General features: G+C 49.9%; 2 protein-coding genes across 3 annotated transcripts in view; both read right to left on the reverse strand.

Moving 5' to 3' along the window:
* Positions 1–268: 268 nt before the first annotated feature.
* LOC138215605 (uncharacterized) lies at positions 269–11,903 on the reverse strand. Its single transcript, XM_069177849.1, has 15 exons — positions 11,545–11,903; positions 10,397–11,233; positions 10,043–10,226; positions 8,889–9,319; positions 7,685–8,203; positions 6,588–7,262; positions 5,859–6,480; positions 5,707–5,717; positions 3,910–5,193; positions 2,953–3,076; positions 2,728–2,856; positions 2,603–2,633; positions 2,445–2,510; positions 2,234–2,327; positions 269–2,157 (listed from the first exon to the last, which is right to left on the reverse strand). The coding sequence occupies exons 1-15, from the start codon at positions 11,813–11,815 to the stop codon at positions 1,154–1,156; spliced, it is 6,282 nt and encodes a 2,093-aa protein (XP_069033950.1). The 5' UTR covers positions 11,816–11,903; the 3' UTR covers positions 269–1,153.
* A 465-nt stretch (positions 11,904–12,368) lies between these two features.
* The window catches only part of arhgap30 (Rho GTPase activating protein 30), a 13,437-nt gene continuing 8,305 nt past the window's right edge, over positions 12,369–17,500 (reverse strand). For both annotated transcript variants that reach the window (XM_069178200.1, XM_069178191.1), the window contains 3 exons: positions 15,190–16,002; positions 14,788–14,981; positions 12,369–14,706 (listed from right to left, as the gene is read on the reverse strand). In XM_069178200.1, the coding sequence (XP_069034301.1) occupies positions 12,802–14,706; positions 14,788–14,981; positions 15,190–16,002 (2,912 nt within the window). In that variant the 3' untranslated portion in view covers positions 12,369–12,801. The remainder of the gene's footprint in view (positions 14,707–14,787; positions 14,982–15,189; positions 16,003–17,500) is intronic.

The following is a 17,500-nucleotide window of genomic DNA, read 5'->3' on the forward strand; positions in this document are numbered from 1 at the left end:
TCTCGGTCTGGTCTCGGTCTGGTCTCGGTCTGGTCTCGGTCTGGTTAAATGTTCCGGTGTCGAACAACATCAGCAGTGAAGCAGGTTTTCGTCGATTTAATTTTTGTGGTTGATAATTTTAGTAATTATAATTACTGAAGCGTGAAGGAGGAAAAGACTCGGTGTTCACTGGACCTGAAAAAGAAGAATGAATACATTTCCTGTTTTGTTGTAATTTTCCATCAGAAACACCTGAAAGAATAAAAACGAAATAAAAAAAGACTGCAGCTCCTTTTCAGTCGCTTTTAATTCAGATGAAAACAGAACGAAGGAGAGTCGGAGGAACACAAGTAGGAGCACCTCAGTTAATAACACGTCCTCTAACTTCCTGTTGGATTTCAGAGTAAAAGTCCTTCCTGTGAGAAGATGTCCAGCTGCCTGTTCCTTTAAAAACAAATTTATTTTACTGAAGTTGACGTTAAAACATTAAAACGTGAACCTGAGAGCTGCTTCAGATCTGAAAGGAAACATTCAGGGAACGTTGTGCTTCGACAGTTTCAGAGAAGACGTAAGGCTCAAGTGGGGGGGGGGGGGGGGCAGGTGTGTGTGTGTGTGTGTGTGTGTCGGGAAGCTGCAGGTTCTGTTCTGACTTGTTTTTGGACTTTTAGCTGATGAAGAGTCTCTCTGATAAACTTTGAATGAAATTTAATTTCACTTTTGGATTATTTCAAGACAATAATTTAAAAACCTGTTTCTAAAAAGTGATGCTGATTAAAATGGAATAAAAACACAATGTGATGATTGTAAATCATTTGCTGCCATCAAATGCAAAATGAGCAGATATTTTTCATAAAACAATAAAACTTCTCAGTTTCAACATGTGATTTGTTGTCTTTGGTCTATTTTCTATTAAATATGAGTTTCATGATATAAAAATCATCACATTCTGGTTTTATTTACATTTCACGCAGCATCACGACTGTTTCTCAACGTGGTTGTAAAACCAGAAACTCCATGTTGAGACGGATTGGATGAGTTTGCATAGTCGAATATGCAGTGACGAAGTGCGTCTGTGAGCAGCTGCCTCTGATTGGCTGTTGGATGGCCTCTGATTGGCTGTTGGATGGCCTCTGATTGGCTGTTGGATGGCCTCTGATTGGCTGTTGGATGTGTCTCAGCTGTAGGTGTGGATGATGCGGTGCCTCTTCAGGTGGTGCATCAGGATGAAGGTCTTACCGCACTGCGAGCAGCTGTACGGCCGCTCCCCGCTGTGGGTGCGCTGATGGACCCTCAGGCTGCTCTGCTGCGTGAACCTCTTCCCGCACTGAGCGCAGCCGTACGGCTTCTCTCCGGTGTGCGTGCGGTGGTGGATGCTGAGGTGGGACGAACACTGGAAGCTCTTTCCGCACACGGCGCACCAGAAGGCTCTTTTCCTCTTGTGGCTCTGCTGGTGCAGCTTGAACTGGTGCAGGCGGCTGAAGCTCTTCCCGCAGTGCGAGCAGGCGAAGCCCCGCGCCGTGCCGGAGAGCGGTCTGTGGGGGGGGGGGAAGCTGCCGGGGCTGAAGGCGTTGTGGGACTGAGGTCCACCTGGTTTCTCTCCAGCTTCCCTCTCGGGGTCCGCCGGCCTCAGGTGGGCGCCCTGCGAGGTGTTCCTCAGGTAAACCTGCTCCTTCTGCTTGTCGGCCGGCGGTCGCGCCAGAAAAGCGGACGACTGCGCGACGTCGCTGCCGTAGATCCCGTTGCAGAGCCGCTGACCCGCCGGCGGCTGGACGCTCGCTGCCCTGCCGGAGGTCTCCGAGTGGTCCGGGAACGTGTCGGAGTACTCGTCCACGACGCTGGAGAAGTCCGGAAAACCTGCGTCGATGTCGTTACCTTCAATGATGGCCGACCACAGCTGGGTGTCTCTTTCGTCCAGAGAGAACTCGACGGCCAGCTGAGGCTGCTTCCCGCCGCCGTGCTGACACCCGTCCGGCCGGAACGCCGGCCGCTCCTCCTCCTTCTCCGTCTTCACGGTGAACTGAAGCCCACCGATGTCCACCGCGTGCGGACCAGAAGTGTACGAGGCACCGAACTCCGAGATCTTCCGCCGGGTCGCCTCTGAATGGGTCGCCTGCTGGTCCACTTCAAACTGCCGGTTCTCTGGAGCGCCGGCAGCGTTGTGGTACTGGACAGCAGAACCTGCAGGAGGCGGTTTAAAGACTGTAAGAACCGTCATGATAGAGATCCGAATCTTAAACAGAAGCCAGAGACTCACCGATCGGTCCGGAAGAGTCTCGGATCCACAGCGCCTCGTCTGGACTCTCTTCTTTTATCGTGAAGGAAACTGCAGCATCGTCGATCTCAGGGAACTAAAGATGGACAGGATGGACTCATTATTTTGACCATTAGGGGAGGGGCCGACCGACCGACCGACCGGGTCACACCGACTCCCCCCCCTCCCCCCTCCGTACATTAGACATACAGACCTTCACAGCAGCGGTGGGAGGACAGCTGCTCCCCGCCCCCCCCCCCTCCTCGGTCCATGTAGTTCTCTGGAGGACAAAACACTTTCAGTCAGTCATGTTTCTCTTTTTTTTTTAATGATTGACAGTTCAACTCTGATCGATGTGATTGATCGCCTCACCGACGCCGCGCTGCAGCTGCGCAGTCTTGCTCTCCAGCAGCAGCAGCTTCCGCCTCAGCAGCTCGTTCTCGGTCTGTTTTCGAGAGATTTCCAGATGCAGGACGGCGCATTTATCATCCACCAGCTTGGAGATCTCCGCCACCGCCGCCTTCAGCAGCACCTCCATGATGGAGGACAGCTGGCTCTGGAAGGGGATGCAGGTCGCCATGTTGGTTCTTTCGCAGTGGAGCACGGCGCAGTGTGGGCAGCAGGTCCTTCACACGATGGTCTCGGGGTCGGACAGGAGCTGTGAACGGAACCGAGGCGCCGCCAGCCTTCTCATCCCGGTGGCGGTTCGAGCTAGCACGAACCTCTCTTCCGTGTAGCAGCGGCTTCTACCGTAAACACGCGAAGAGACGCGCAGCGGAATAACCGGAACACGGACACCTTCATGATTCATGTTCAACTGCAGGTGACTCACCTTCACTCCGACACCTGCGCAGCCAGAAGTCAAACCAACACCTCCAGAGTACTTTTATCCCTGAGTTCTGTCTGGCAGGAATGATTAAAACACAAACAGGAGACCTGCTTCTCTGTGGTCATCATCTCTGTTTACATTTTATAACCACATCCATAAAAATACAGTTTAAAACCACAAACTGACTGAAGCCAGCTGCAGAACACGTCTGTAAAACCATAGAAGATTTCACATCAATAATTATTTACTTACACTGATATCAACATTAAAAAAACACATTTACACTCATTTGAAATTAGAAAAAGAAGAAAGTCCGATTTTATTTTCAACATGTGTCATCGAACCTCCTGAACATGATAACTGAGCTCCAGATGTGTTTCATTATTGATCTGTGATCATGATATAATCAGCTGGATTAAAGTCGACTGGAAACTTTCATTAGAGCAGAAAAAGGCAAAAACAGGTTCGACTGAAATCGACGGCACTCAGTCTGTTAAAGGCTTTTAATCTGCAGATGGACCTTTAACTCTCAGTCCTTTAACTCTCAGACCTTTAACTCTCAGACCTTTAACTCTCAGTCCTTTAACTCTCAGACCTTTAACTCTCAGTCCTTTAACTCTCAGACCTTTAACTCTCAGACCTTTAACTCTCGGTCCTTTAACTCTCAGTCCTTTAACTGCGAGTCCTTTAACTGCGAGTCCTTTAACTCTCGGTCCTTTAACTCTCGGTCCTTTAACTCTCAGTCCTTTAACTCTCAGACCTTTAACTCTCAGTCCTTTAACTGCGAGTCCTTTAACTCTCAGACCTTTAACTCTCAGTCCTTTAACTCTCAGTCATTTAACTCTCAGACCTTTAACTCTCGGTCCTTTAACTCTCAGACCTTTAACTCTCAGTCCTTTAACTCTCGGACCTTTAACTCTCAGTCCTTTAACTCTCAGTCCTTTAACTCTCAATCCTTTAACTCTCAGTCCTTTAACTCTCAGACCTTTAACTCTCGGACCTTTAACTCTCGGTCCTTTAACTCTCGGTCCTTTAACTCTCAGTCCTTTAACTCTCAGACCTTTAACTCTCAGTCCTTTAACTCTCAGTCCTTTAACTCTCAGATCTTTAACTCTCAGACCTTTAACTCTCGGTCCTTTAACTCTCAGACCTTTAACTCTCAGACATTTAACTCTCAGTCCTTTAACTCTCGGACCTTTAACTCTCAGTCCTTTAACTCTCAGTCCTTTAACTGCAAGTCCTTTAACTCTCAATCCTTTAACTCTCAGTCCTTTAACTCTCAGACCTTTAACTCTCAGTCCTTTAACTCTCGGACCTTTAACTCTCGGTCCTTTAACTCTCGGTCCTTTAACTCTCAGATCTTTAACTCTCAGACCTTTAACTCTCAGTCCTTTAACTCTCAGTCCTTTAACTCTCAGACATTTAACTCTCAGTCCTTTAACTCTCGGACCTTTAACTCTCAGTCCTTTAACTCTCAGTCCTTTAACTGCAAGTCCTTTAACTCTCAGTCCTTTAACTCTCAGTCCTTTAACTCTCAGACCTTTAACTCTCAGACCTTTAACTCTCGGACCTTTAACTCTCGGTCCTTTAACTCTCGGACCTTTAACTCTCGGTCCTTTAACTCTCAGATCTTTAACTCTCAGACCTTTAACTCTCGGTCCTTTAACTCTCGGTCCTTTAACTCTCAGACCTTTAACTCTCGGTCCTTTAACTCTCAGATCTTTAACTCTCAGATTTTTAACTCTCAGTCCTTTAACTCTCGGTCCTTTAACTCTCAGATCTTTAACTCTCAGATTTTTAACTCTCAGTCCTTTAACTCTCAGTCCTTTAACTCTCGGTCCTTTAACTCTCGGTCCTTTAACTCTCAGATCTTTAACTCTCGGTCCTTTAACTCTCGGTCCTTTAACTCTCAGATTTTTAACTCTCAGTCCTTTAACTCTCAGACCTTTAACTCTCAGACCTTTAACTCTCGGTCCTTTAACTCTCAGATCTTTAACTCTCAGATTTTTAACTCTCAGTCCTTTAACTCTCGGTCCTTTAACTCTCAGTCCTTTAACTCTCAGTCCTTTAACTCTCGGTCCTTTAACTCTCGGTCCTTTAACTCTCAGTCCTTTAACTCCTCTTCGAACCTGCTCTGTTCATGCAGGAACAACTTGACATGGAGCTGTGAGGGACAGAATCCAGTCTGCTGTCTGAGGACACTGCTGTCCATCTGTCATCAGTAAAGACAACATGTCTCTTCCAAAGTTTGGTCCAAAAGATGGACGTCTGTCTGATATTATGACAGTGAGGACGCTGGGCGGGAAAAACATGGAGCCCTCCGTGTTCTACAGGAACTAAAAGATGAAGTTTCAGGATCCTCCCACATCTCTCAAAGGTCACACCGAGGTGCTCTCTCAGAGGTCAAAGGTCACACCGAGGTGCTCTCTCAGAGGTCAAAGGTCACAGTCAAAGGTCACACCGAGGTGCTCTCTCAGAGGTCAAAGGTCACAGTCAAAGGTTTCAACAAGGTGCTCTCTCAGAGGTCAAAGGTCACAATGAGGTGCTCTCTCAGAGGTCAAAGGTCACAACGAGGTGCTCTCTCAGAGGTCAACGGTCACAGTCAAAGGTCACACCGAGGTGCTCTCTCAGAGGTCAAAGGTCACACCGAGGTGCTCTCTCAGAGGTCAAAGGTCACAGTCAAAGGTCACACCGAGGTGCTCTCTCAGAGGTCAAAGGTCACAGTCAAAGGTTTCAACGAGGTGCTCTCTCAGAGGTCAAAGGTCACAATGAGGTGCTCTCTCAGAGGTCAAAGGTCACAACGAGGTGCTCTCACACTGGTGCCCCTGAAACAAGTGAAAGTGGTCAAAGTTCTGTCCACAGCTGGAGCAGATGAAGCTGTTCTGTCTGCTGCAGGCGTCCTCCATGTTGTATTCAAAGCCCCGCCCCTCCTGCGTTCCGTCACTCACATCCTCCTCAGGAGTTCGAAGAGGATCCTGAGGCTCAGAGACCAGACGTCTATCAGAGGTGGTCGGGCCTCCCAGGACGCAAAACTGCTGACTGGGCATCAGTTCCTTCTGCTCCACAAAAGGCAGCGTTCTGATTGGTGGGGAGTATCCCGGCTGGTCGCTCCGACCCGGGTGGTCGTGATACTTGACATCTTGTAACAGAACACACACAGTTTTTTCGGAGGTCTCAGCGCTCGTTTGTCCTCCACATGTCCACAGCTGTCTCCAGTCGGTGCCGTATGGTCCTCCCGGACTCTCAGTCGGGAAATCGTCCCCGTTGGGCTCCAGCTTCACCACCACTGCCCCACCCCCACCTGATACCGGTTCCTCTGCAGCTGACAGGCTGTTCTCCGGTTCCACCAGGTTCTCCAACAGGTGATGATCAGGAAGTGTAAACATCAGGTGAGGCGCCTCCAGCAGGTCCGAGTTCTCCCCTTAAAGAAAAAGAAACAGTGATGAAGGAGAGGATGAGCTGCTGGTTCTGGTTCTGGTTCTGAACTGTGTTCTGTGTATATTTTGGTTCTGGTGGGCCGTCCCTCACCGTCTCTGTGCGTCCTCATGTGTCCCTTCAGGCTGCTCTTCTGGTTGAAGCACCTCCCACAGATGTGGCAGCCGTACGGTTTCTCCCCGGTGTGAATCCGTAGGTGTCGTTCGAGGTGTCCGGCCCGTTCGAAGATCTTCCCGCAGTACGAGCAGACAAAGCTTTTCTTTGGTCGGATCACCTGGAAGGACCGGCTCCTCCTGTGTGGGTGGGGACTGATGGAGGCCTCGGCCACGCCCTCTGAGGCCGCATCACTCGACATCATCAGAGCGTCTGAGGGTCCGAAGGCTGTCTGAGAGATCAGGCTGTTCTTCAGCTGGCTGTAGGGTTTCCCTGGGAAGGAGAAGGAGCAGTAGGAGGGGGCAGGAGGAAGAGGAGGAGGAGGAGGAGGAGGAGGAGGCCGGACTAACGGATCTGTCTCAGGGAAGGAGGGGATGCTCTGCTGGGAGGTTTTCTGTAACCTGGACATCCACAGCTGGCTGTCTCTCTCAAACCCTCCGATGTTCTCGTCTACTGCGTCCTCCTCTGCAGGCTCCGGTTTCACCTGGACAGGTGTGGAGAGGCTGTCGTCGTTCTTCAGCCGGCCCTCCTGGTTCTTCGTGTCCTCACAGAGACTCACCTCAGGAAGATGCTTCTGTTCCTCCGCCTGGATCTCAGCGAGGCTCGACTTCAAACCTGTTTTAACACAAAGAAGAAGATCAGAGGAGTCGCATGACTGAACCTTCAATCTCCAAACATCTGAATATTCAATCCTCCAAACATCTGAATCATAACTCCTCCAAACATCTGAATATTCAACCCTCCAAACATCTGAATCATAACTCCATAACCTGACAGTGTGAAACCGTTTTCTTTGTTCCCTCCACAGATCTTCTGCTGACTTTGTGAATGTTTCAGACCTCCAGCTGTGAAGTGAACCAACCCACCACAGGACACACAGGCAGCACTGCATTAAAAACAGTCATGATTCTGGAGTGGAAATCGCAGCTTGGGCTCAGGAACATTTGGCTGCAAGCGGGTGTGTTGACGATTTCCAGAGTTAATTTCACTCCGCCGTCAGGATGGAAACCAGCAGCTCAGATGAAACAGTTACTCACATCTCCGGTGGATCTTGGTGTGCTCCTTCAGGCTGCAGTTCTGGTTGAAGCGCCTCCCACAGATCTCGCAGCGATACGGTTTCTCTCCGGTGTGAATCCTCTTGTGTCTCTCCAGGTGTCCAGCGCGTTCGAAACATTTTCCGCAGTACGGACAGATGAAGCCTTTCTTAAACATCAGCCTCTTCACAGTCCTCCTCCTCACCGTGCTGTACAGGCTCCTGTACTGGCTGTAACCCAGCAGCCCGCGGCCCAACGAGCTGCCGCCGTCCACAGATGACCCGGCGAGACCCGGCAGGTTCTGTCCCAGAGGTACGTAGTCCGAGCTGCTGCAGTCTATCTGGTTCTGGGTGGTCGCTGTCCACCGGCCGGCCTCGTACGCAGCGCAGTCAGGAGGTCCTCCGGCCTCCTCCACAGGTTCACTTTTCACCTGCAGCTCAGGTACAGGCAGAAAGCTGTGGTCATCATCCGCACGCACCTGTCCAGATAGGCTCCGCCCATCCCCAACATCACTCTGAGTCTCTGTGGAAACACAACATCAGTATCACTATGGAAACACATCATCATTCTGAATCTCTATGGAAACACAACATCATTCTGAATCTCTATGGAAACACAACATCGGCATCTCTTTTGTGCTTTTTAACTGAACAGCTGATCCAACAGTGAGACCGATAACTGATCAGGACATCAGGTGGATCAATAACTGTTGATGAAGTGTTGAAGGAATGTTTGATTATTAATGTTGAATAAACGAGGAAACAGCTGAGCTGATTTAAGAAGAAGTTAAACTTTATGAACATTATTATTATTATTATTATTATTATTATTATCATATCTGTAGCGATGACTTTGAAGGAATCTGATTCTGATAGAGGACAAAGTTGTTACCATGACAACAGATGATGCTTCACAACAGCTCTGTCCACGTGTAGTGGCAGGGAAGTTGACCTTTGACCTTTGGAATATATAACGTCATTGTTTTATCCTGTTGGACATTTATCATAATTTTAGTTTGAATTCTGGAGTTACGAGGTTATGGTGACCTTTGACCTTCAGTCATTTTGTCCCAAATTGATCACAGAAGTTATTGATAGCGATGACTTACAGTATCGATCAGTGATCAACTGTAGAGAACTGCTCACCGGGCCGGTCGGGGGGTCTCCGGGTCCCCTCACCGGGCCGGTCGGGTCTCCGGTTCCCTCACCGGGTCTCCGGGTCCCCTCACCGGGCCGGTCGGGGGGTCTCCGGGTCCCCTCACCGGGTCTCTGGGTCCACTCACCGGGTCTCCGGGTCCCCTCACCGGGCCGGTCGGGGGGTCTCCGGGTCCCCTCACCGGGCCGGTCGGGGGGTTTCCGGGTCCCCTCACCGGGTCTCTGGGTCCCGTCCTTTTGCTGTGCGGCTCTCAGCTCTCCGTGAAGCAGCTCGATGCTGCGCTTCAGCTGCCGGATGTCGTCTTCCCGCCGGCGGACCTCCAGCCGCAGCAGCACCATGTCCTCCTCCACCACCGAGGCGATCTGCGCCGCCGCCGCCGCGGACAAGGCGTCCACCACGGAGACGATCCGAGCCCGCAGGGAGCCGCTGCTCAGCATGACGGCACAGCACCGGGAGCCCAACTTCAACTCGACGGGAGCGAGGCTGCAGGTCGGCGGGGCGCGTTAGGAGAGGCGGGCCGGTACCGGAGACATTTATTCGTTTTAACGGCTGCCGCTTCCAGCTGGCGGAAGATTATTGGTACAAACACATCAACACAGGCTGCGCTCTCCGGAAGTGACGACACAGCTACCGTAAAGACGGGGAGACAGGCGCAGCGCAGAAAGTGACGCACCTCCGGTTTAATTTTTTTTTTTTTTTAAATTAATCAAACCAATTAAAGCACGCCATTATTTTAACACGTGACCCAGCAGCAGGTGTAAATTCATTCGAGATTTATTTGTATAAACTACATTCAATATTTAAAGTGATTGGTGATTGACAGCTGTCAACTTATTAAAAGATTCAAAGTTTAAACACAACGAAGGTTCAACTTTTATCTGTTTGATGGACAGTTTCACTTCCTGTATCAGTCTGAACAGACCTCAGTTTATTGATCCATTTAAAAATATCACAGTTCAGACAACAGAAGAGAAAAATCACAAAACTCCTGAAAACTGAGATTCTCAGAGTCGACCGGCAGGAGGTTCTCCTGCTGGATCTCCTGGAGGATCTCCTGGAGGTTCTCCTGGAGGATCTCCTGCTGGATTTCCTGGGTGTCTACCTGCCCTGCAGGTGGATCTCCTGCTGGTTCTCCTGCTGGTTCTCCTGCTGGATCTCCTGCTGGATCTCCTGCTAGATCTCCTGCTGGATCTCCTGGGTGTCTACCTGCCCTGCAGGTGGATCTCCTGCTGGTTCTCCTGCTGGTTCTCCTGCTGGATCTCCTGCTGGATCTCCTGCTGGATCTTCTGCTGGATCTCCTGGGTGTCTACCTGCCCTGCAGGTGGATCTCCTGCTGGATCTCCTGCTGGATCTCCTGCTAGATCTCCTGCTGGATCTCCTGGGTGTCTACCTGCCCTGCAGGTGGATCTCCTGCTGGTTCTCCTGCTGGATCTCCTGCTGGATCTCCTGCTGGATCTTCTGCTGGATCTCCTGGGTGTCTACCTGCCCTGCAGGTGGATCTCCTGCTGGTTCTCCTGCTGGATCTCCTGCTAGATCTCCTGCTGGATCTCCTGGGTGTCTACCTGCCCTGCAGGTGGATCTCCTGGTGGATTCTCAGGTTGCCCAGCACGGTGAAGCTCCGCCCACACTGCCGGCAGCTGAAGGGCTTCAGGCCGCTGTGGAAGCGCTCGTGTCTCAGACAGTTGTCCTGCCTGGAGAACATCTTGCCGCAGATGCTGCAGCTGAACGGCCGTTCCCCCGTGTGCACGCTCTGGTGTGTCTTCAGACGCGTCTTCTGGGTGAACGACTTGCCGCACTCGAGGCACCTGAAGGGTTTGAGCGGTTGGTGGGAGGAGTTGTTGTCGTCCAGCCGGGGGAAACCTCTCTGATTGGCTCTCCACATGTTCACCTGTCTCTTGGTTCTCCAGGTGTTCCTGTTGTGAACGTGATCTTCAGAGTTTGACCCCGGCGTGCCCGCTGCGGAGTCCTGGGCAGGAGGCGGGGCTTGTGAAGGTCCGGCCCCCTGATTGTCTAAAGCATGGGAGAACTGTGTCAGCGGGTCACCATGAACCGACTGTGAGGAACGTTCTCCACACTCAGAGAGGATCTGAGGCTCCGCCTTCACTGGAACATCTGAACAGTCCTCCGAAGAACTGAAGGAACATTCTGTGTTCCTGTCAGCAGAACGTTCTGCAGCACGTGAGGATAGAACCTGCAGCGAAACGAAGTGACCTGCAGGAGCCGACCACATCGAGTCCTCTACTTCCAGGTCTGCTGTTTCCACGGCGACGGGTCCATCAGCTGGCTCCTCCTTCACCTCTGGCCCGATGTTCTCGTCGGTTCCTTGGTGAAGCTCACACACAGAACCAGCAGGGTTTGGTTCTGGATATACTGGACCCGTTTCCTGATCCACTTCATCTGCAACACAAAGACACACAAACATGCTCTCATGAATCCAGAACCTGAAGTGGAACGTTCACACCGGAGGTTCTGTCTGGAGCGGTCCATCTGTGGAGGAACAATCTCTCAGAACAATAATAATAATAACAATAATACGTGAAATGACTGTTTCATATTTGAGCCGAATTGAAGCGGAGACTCCAGATCGATCAACATGAGAACTTTCACTCTATGAAGCAGAAAACTGAAGTTTAACAAATGAACTCTGAATCGGAGACTTTCTGAATGAAGTTCGCTGTGACGTCCAGAGCTCACCAGCTGTTCCTTACCGGTCCGGGACACCTGTTTCTCGCCGGTGGTCTGCTCCTGCTGGTCCCGTGTGGCTCGGTTCGTGGCAGTTTGTTGGGCTCGGCAGAGTTCCGCCTCCATCATCTTCAGGGTGGTCCGGAGGTGCAGGATCTCTCCGTCCCGGCGGCTCACCTCCCGGCGCAGAGCCGCGCTCCCGCCCTCCACCAGCGTCGTTATTTCCGCCACCGCGGCTCTCGACAACACGTCCATGATGGCGGCGAGCTGCCCCGCGAACGACGACGGGAACGACATCCTGCCGGGATCAGGGTCGGGAGGACAGAGACGAGGACCGCAACTACAGGCTGCTCCCAGCTGCTTCGGTTTGTTTACTTCCGGGAAAGGTAGAAGGCGGATGTGACGTAGACGGCGGAGGACGTAAAACTTGAGACGTGGATAGCCAGAAAGAAAATAAAAACAAACAGATCCATAAAGAGAGAAGAGAGTTTAGTTTAGTAGTGAGTTTATTTGAGTTACTAGTGAGTTTAGTTTAGTTATTACTTTAGAATTAGGGTTGGATTAGGGTTAGATAAAAAATATTTAGTTTAGGTTTGGATTGTTTCGATCAGGTTTAGTTTAGATTAGTTTAAATTAGATTAGGTCAGGTTAGTCTGCCCTGACACTTTGACCAGGTCGTAAATGCTGCATCTTTATTGAAAGCCGTCTCCTGACTTTTTATCACCAGATGATCTTCGCCATCGACATGCTCGTGTTATTACTGCGATGATTAAATTATCTTTATTTTGTCTTGAAGCTTGTTTCAATAAAGTTTCAATAAATAAAACTGAGTTGAAATAAAAGGACAGACTCCATCTTTAAAACATGTTTTATTCACACAATCCAAACAGCTGTGACTCATCCAGACATCATTTTCACCAGAAATCCTTCATCATCATCATCATCGAATCACCGTTTCTTTCTACACTTTATATACAAACTGCTCAGAAAGTCGTCCTGTTTTACAGACCAGCTCCTCCACGCGTTCCTCATCTTCACCTTCACTCTTTATTCTCACTTTTATTTCATTATTTAACTTCATATCAGACAGAACAGTCCCAGATGTTCCAGATGTTGTTGCTGCAGAACGATGCAGTCGTTGCAGCCTCCTCTTCCTCTTCCTCCTCTTCCTCCTTCTGTCCTCTGTCTAATGAAGGAAATACAACTCTTCCTCTTACAATCCTTCAGAAACATCATGAAGTCCCGACTGACAACTTCATGTCTCTGCTGCACAGATGAAGACGTCACTTCCCCGATCCTTCCAACTCTCCTTCTCGAGCTCTCTCTTTTTCTCGCCTCATGGTTGCTATGGCAACGGCCTCATCAAAACACATGCTGAGGGGACTGTTCCTGCTCGGGGCGCCTTCGTCCCTCCTCCTCTCCCTGAGTGTCCGTCTGTCTTCGTCGTCTTCGTCTTTCTGTTGTCCTGCAAAGACTCTGTCCGCTTCTGTCAGGACCTTCAGCATCTCTCTGTCTCCGTCTCTGTCTCCGTCTCTGTCTTTGTCTCTGTCTCTCTGCTGTCGGAGACTCATGGCGGTGAGTTTACAGTGTTGTGGTTTCGGCGGGACGACGGGCACCGCTTTAACTTGGTAAACCTTCGGCTGCTTGGAGACGACCAGCGTCCGTCCAACACCTTCTGTCTCACTCGTCCTCGTGTCCTGGGGGTCCGATTGGACCGGTTCTGGTTGTGGATCATCCATTGGTGGAGTTCTGCTCTCTTCTGTCTCTGTTGTTGTTTTTTTTAACTCATGTCTTGTTGATGAATATGTCTCCTCGTCCTCCTCGTCTCGCTGTGCCTCTGAGTCTGTGTTCTGTCCTACAGTGTCCTCCAGAGTTCCAACATCTGTCTCGTTTGTCTGTCCTTCGTCTTCCATCCTTGTCTCTCCTGAAACTGTCTGCTCTTCCTCTTCTTCATCGTCAGCAGCACTTGTCCTCTCAGACGGCTCATCCTCCTCGTCCTCGATCACTTCACAGATGACGTCCTCCAGTTCGTCCCAGATGTCCGTCCTGAGGACGTCCCGGTCCGTCTCTCTGCTCTGTGTCCTGTAAGTCTCTGAGGGTTCTCTCCACATCTTCTCACGGCTTTCTACGTCCACAACAAACTGTGGACACGTATCCTCTGTGTCCTCCACGAGACAGCTCCTCTGTGTGGACGTTACAGAAAAGTCTCTGTCTACCGCAACATCAACAGGTTCTTCATCATGATGAGAGTCAGTGGGAGGAGTTTCAGCCTCCTCTTCCTCCTCCTTGACCTTCATCCTCGTCTTCATGTCTTCATCGTCATCATGTCTGCTCAGCAAGGAGGACGCTGCACAGGAGACAGACGGTGAGGTGACGCTGGGCGGTTCCTCTGCCGCTGTGGGACGTCCTCTGTCCTCTCTTTCCTCTCTGTCCTCTCTGTCCTCTCTTTCCTTTCTTTCCTCTCCGTCCTCTCTGTCCTCTCCGTCCTCTCCGTCCTCTGCTGCAGGACGTCCTCTGTCCTCTCTGTCCTCTCCGTCGTCTCTTTCCTCTCTTTCCTGTCTTTCCTCTCTTTCCTCTCCGTCCTCTCTTTCCTCTCCGTCCTCTTTGTCCTCTCCGTCCTCTCTTTCCTCTCTGTCTTCTCTGTCCTCTCTGTCCTCTCCGTCCTCTCTGTCCTGTTCATCCTTTCCATCCTCTCCGTCTTCTCTGTCCTCTGCTGCAGGACGTCCTCTGTCCTCTCCGTCCTCTCTGTCCTCTGCTGCAGGATATCCTCTGTCCTCTCTATCCTCTCCGTCCTCTCTGTCCTCTGCTGCAGGACGTCCTCTGTCCTCTTTGTCCTGTGAATCAGCTTTAAACCCGCTCAGAGACTCCAGAAAGAAATCTGAAGGAAGACTTTTATAAAACATGTTCTCATCTTCCTCACTGCTGTAATCGTCATCATCACTGTCGTCCCCGGCAACCTCCTCTTCAGAGCCACCCCCCCCCGGTCCGTGGACAGGTGAGGTCATGTAGGGCAGGCTCAGGGACTTTGTGTGTCGTCTGTGTGCGTCAAACTCGCTCGGACTCTCACGGCGTGTCTCAGACTGCAGGTGTGTCTGCACCTGTGCAGGATGATGGGGGGGCGGAGCTTGTTCCATGATTTCATACTCGTCATCTGAGTGACCGGGAGGTTCAACAGAGAACTCGTTCACCTGACAGGTCAGAAAAGACAGGAAGTGAACAGTTGTGCAGACGTGATGATGTCACTGCAGCTCTGTAACGACCACACGCACCTGATAGGGGGCGCTGCAGTCCAGGTGGTCCAGGTGGTCCAGGAAGTCAAAGTTATCTTGAACGTAGCCTGACAGCTCCGTGTCAGTTCCCTCCAGCTCGGTCGAGTTGAGGACGTCAGCAGTGTCCGACACGCCGTCATCTCCACACTGAGTCAGCGCTGGCTGAAGGTCAGCAGGCTCCACCCCTTTCATATCTGTCAGGAAACATCAGGTGAGCTCAGGGAAGAAAATATTAAATCTGCTTTGTATCTCAACAACAGAGATCGAACATCTTTATTTAGGTTTTCAGCTGATTGGTCGGAGCGGCTGAGCGATCCGACCAATCAGCTGCTCAGAGAGCACGATTGTGTCGCAGTGATGAGAGGCGGATCTTAAAGAAGGAGTGAACCAATGAAATCATACCCATGTATTCACTGGCGTCATCAGTGTCTGCAGCATCTTCATTGTGGTCCTCCTCTCTGGACACACCTCCACCCCCCCCCACCGGCTCCACCTTCCATCTACAACCTCCTCTCACCTCCCCCTCTCCTCCCTCCTCCTCCTCTCCTCCATCTTCCTCCTCACCAGCACCACCTGCTGCCTCCATCTTCTCTTCTTCTTCAACCTTTCTGCCTTCTTCCTCCTTCCTCTCCATTCCTCTGTTCCCCTTCTCTCCTCTGTCCTCCACCCTGTCTCCTCCTTCCTCCGCCCTGTCTCCTCCTTCCTCCGCCCTGTCTCCTCCGTCCCTGCCCTCCACCCTGTCTCCTCTTTCCTCCGCCCTGTCTCCTCCATCCCTGCCCTCCACCCTGTCTCCTCTGTCCTCCACCCTGTCTCCTCCGTCCTTATCTCTGCTGCGGTGGATGACCCTGTTGGCCCCGCCCCCTTGCAGCACCCCCAGTGCGAGGCTGGAGGTGATGTGCAGTGGCACCGTGACCATGGTGGGTCCTGTGATGTGCATGGCTGCTCTCCGTCCCACTTTAGTAGAGAGTCCCGGGGATCTGGACTGCAGACCCTCGCTGCCCGCCGTCCCCGACCCGTCCGGGTCCAGAACTGTGTAGGTGCCGTGTGTCCCGGCCCCCCCGCTCACCAAACCCGTCCCCCTTCTGTAGGTCACTGCGTATTCACTGCCACCTATCGCAGCGGCAGACACTGGGAGGTCTGAGCCTGACTGGGGGGAGGGGGGTACGATGGGAGACATGTTGGTGGACGGTGGACGCTGGACGGGACGCCTGGAACCTGAAGAAGTAGCACATCAGAACCGAGTCCAGGTGAAACTGTGGATTTATATCTGAACATGTTTCAGGCATCTGTCTGATATAAAACATCTGATATAAAACATCTGATATAAACATGTCTGATACAAAACATCTGATATAAAACATCTGATATAAACATGTCTGATACAAAACATCTGATATAAAAAAAAATTGATATAAAACATCTGATATAAAACATCAGTCTGATATAAAACATCTGATATAAAACATCTGATATAAACATGTCTGATATAAAACATCTGATAGAAAACATCAGTCTGATAGAAAACATAAATTTGATATAAAACACCTGTCAAATATAAAACATCTGTCAAATATAAAACATCAGTCTGATATAAAACATCTGTCTGAGATAACATCTGTCCTGAGGAAAGGATTAATCTCATCGTGGGTCAGTATTAGTTTTCTGTTTCTGAAACTTTTGTTTGTTTCCTGGTAACTCTTGATCATCCACAAACTTTCTACCCAGGAGAAGAGTCCTTATAAAAACTGCTGACACCATGTTCTGAAGGTGATCCTGGACATTTCTGTTCGAGACCCTCCTCTGCGCTTTTCACACGTCTTTGTTCAAAGATCTCATCAGCACAAACAAACTCAGTCCAACTTCTTGTCGGGATGGTGGACCATTGATTCATTGATTCATTGGTTCACTCGTTCGTTCATTCATGAATTCATTCATTCATTCACTCACTCACTCAGTTAGTTGCCCTTTAACTAACTTCAGCTAGAGCTAACAAACAAAACAATTACAGTCTCTGCTGAGACGATTCGATTTAAACAGATCAATTAATTCTTAGTGTTCGTTCGTTCGTTCATTCATTCATTCATTCACTCATTCATTCACTCACTCATTTATTCACTCTTTCATTCACTCACTCATTTATTCACTCTTTCATTCACTCTTTCATTCATTCATTCATTCACTCATTGATTCACTCATTCATTCATTCCCTCATTCACTCACTCATTCATTCAATCATTCCCTCATTCAGTCACTCATTCATTCACTCATTTATTCACTCTTTCATTCATTCATTCACTCTTTCATGCATTCATTCATTTACTCATCCATTCCCTCATTTATTCACTCACTCATTCATTCACTCGTCCATTCCCTCATTTATTCACTCACTCATTCATTCACTCATTCATTCCCTCATTCACTCACTCACTCATTCACTCACTCATTCATTCCCTCATTCATTCATTCATTCATTCACTCACTCATTCATTCACTCACTCATTCCCTTATTCATTCACTCACTCATTCCCTTATTCATTCACTCCTTCACTCATTCACTCATTCATTCATTCATTCACTCTTTCATGCATTCATTCATTCACTCATCCATTCCCTCATTTATTCACTCACTCATTCATTCACTCATTCATTCCCTCATTCACTCATTCATTCACTCACTCATTCATTCCCTCATTCATTCATTCATTCACTCACT

Source organism: Embiotoca jacksoni, unplaced genomic scaffold (assembly GCF_022577435.1).
Source record: "Embiotoca jacksoni isolate LCO1_2020_lvr unplaced genomic scaffold, fEmbJac1.0.p SCAF_109, whole genome shotgun sequence".
NCBI classification, from domain to species: domain Eukaryota; kingdom Metazoa; phylum Chordata; class Actinopteri; family Embiotocidae; genus Embiotoca; species Embiotoca jacksoni.

Excerpts from the sequence above, each read along its gene's own strand:
- LOC138215605 (XM_069177849.1), bottom strand. The coding sequence starts at position 11,815 with ATGTCGTTCCCGTCGTCGTTCGCGGGGCAGCTCGCCGCCATCATGGAC. Across the intron at positions 11,234-11,544 it reads GAAACAGGTGTCCCGGACCG|ATGAAGTGGATCAGGAAACG; the intron begins GTAAGGAACAGC and ends TTTGTGTTGCAG. Across the intron at positions 8,204-8,888 it reads TGAGGGGACCCGGAGACCCG|AGACTCAGAGTGATGTTGGG; the intron begins GTGAGGGAACCG and ends GTGTTTCCACAG.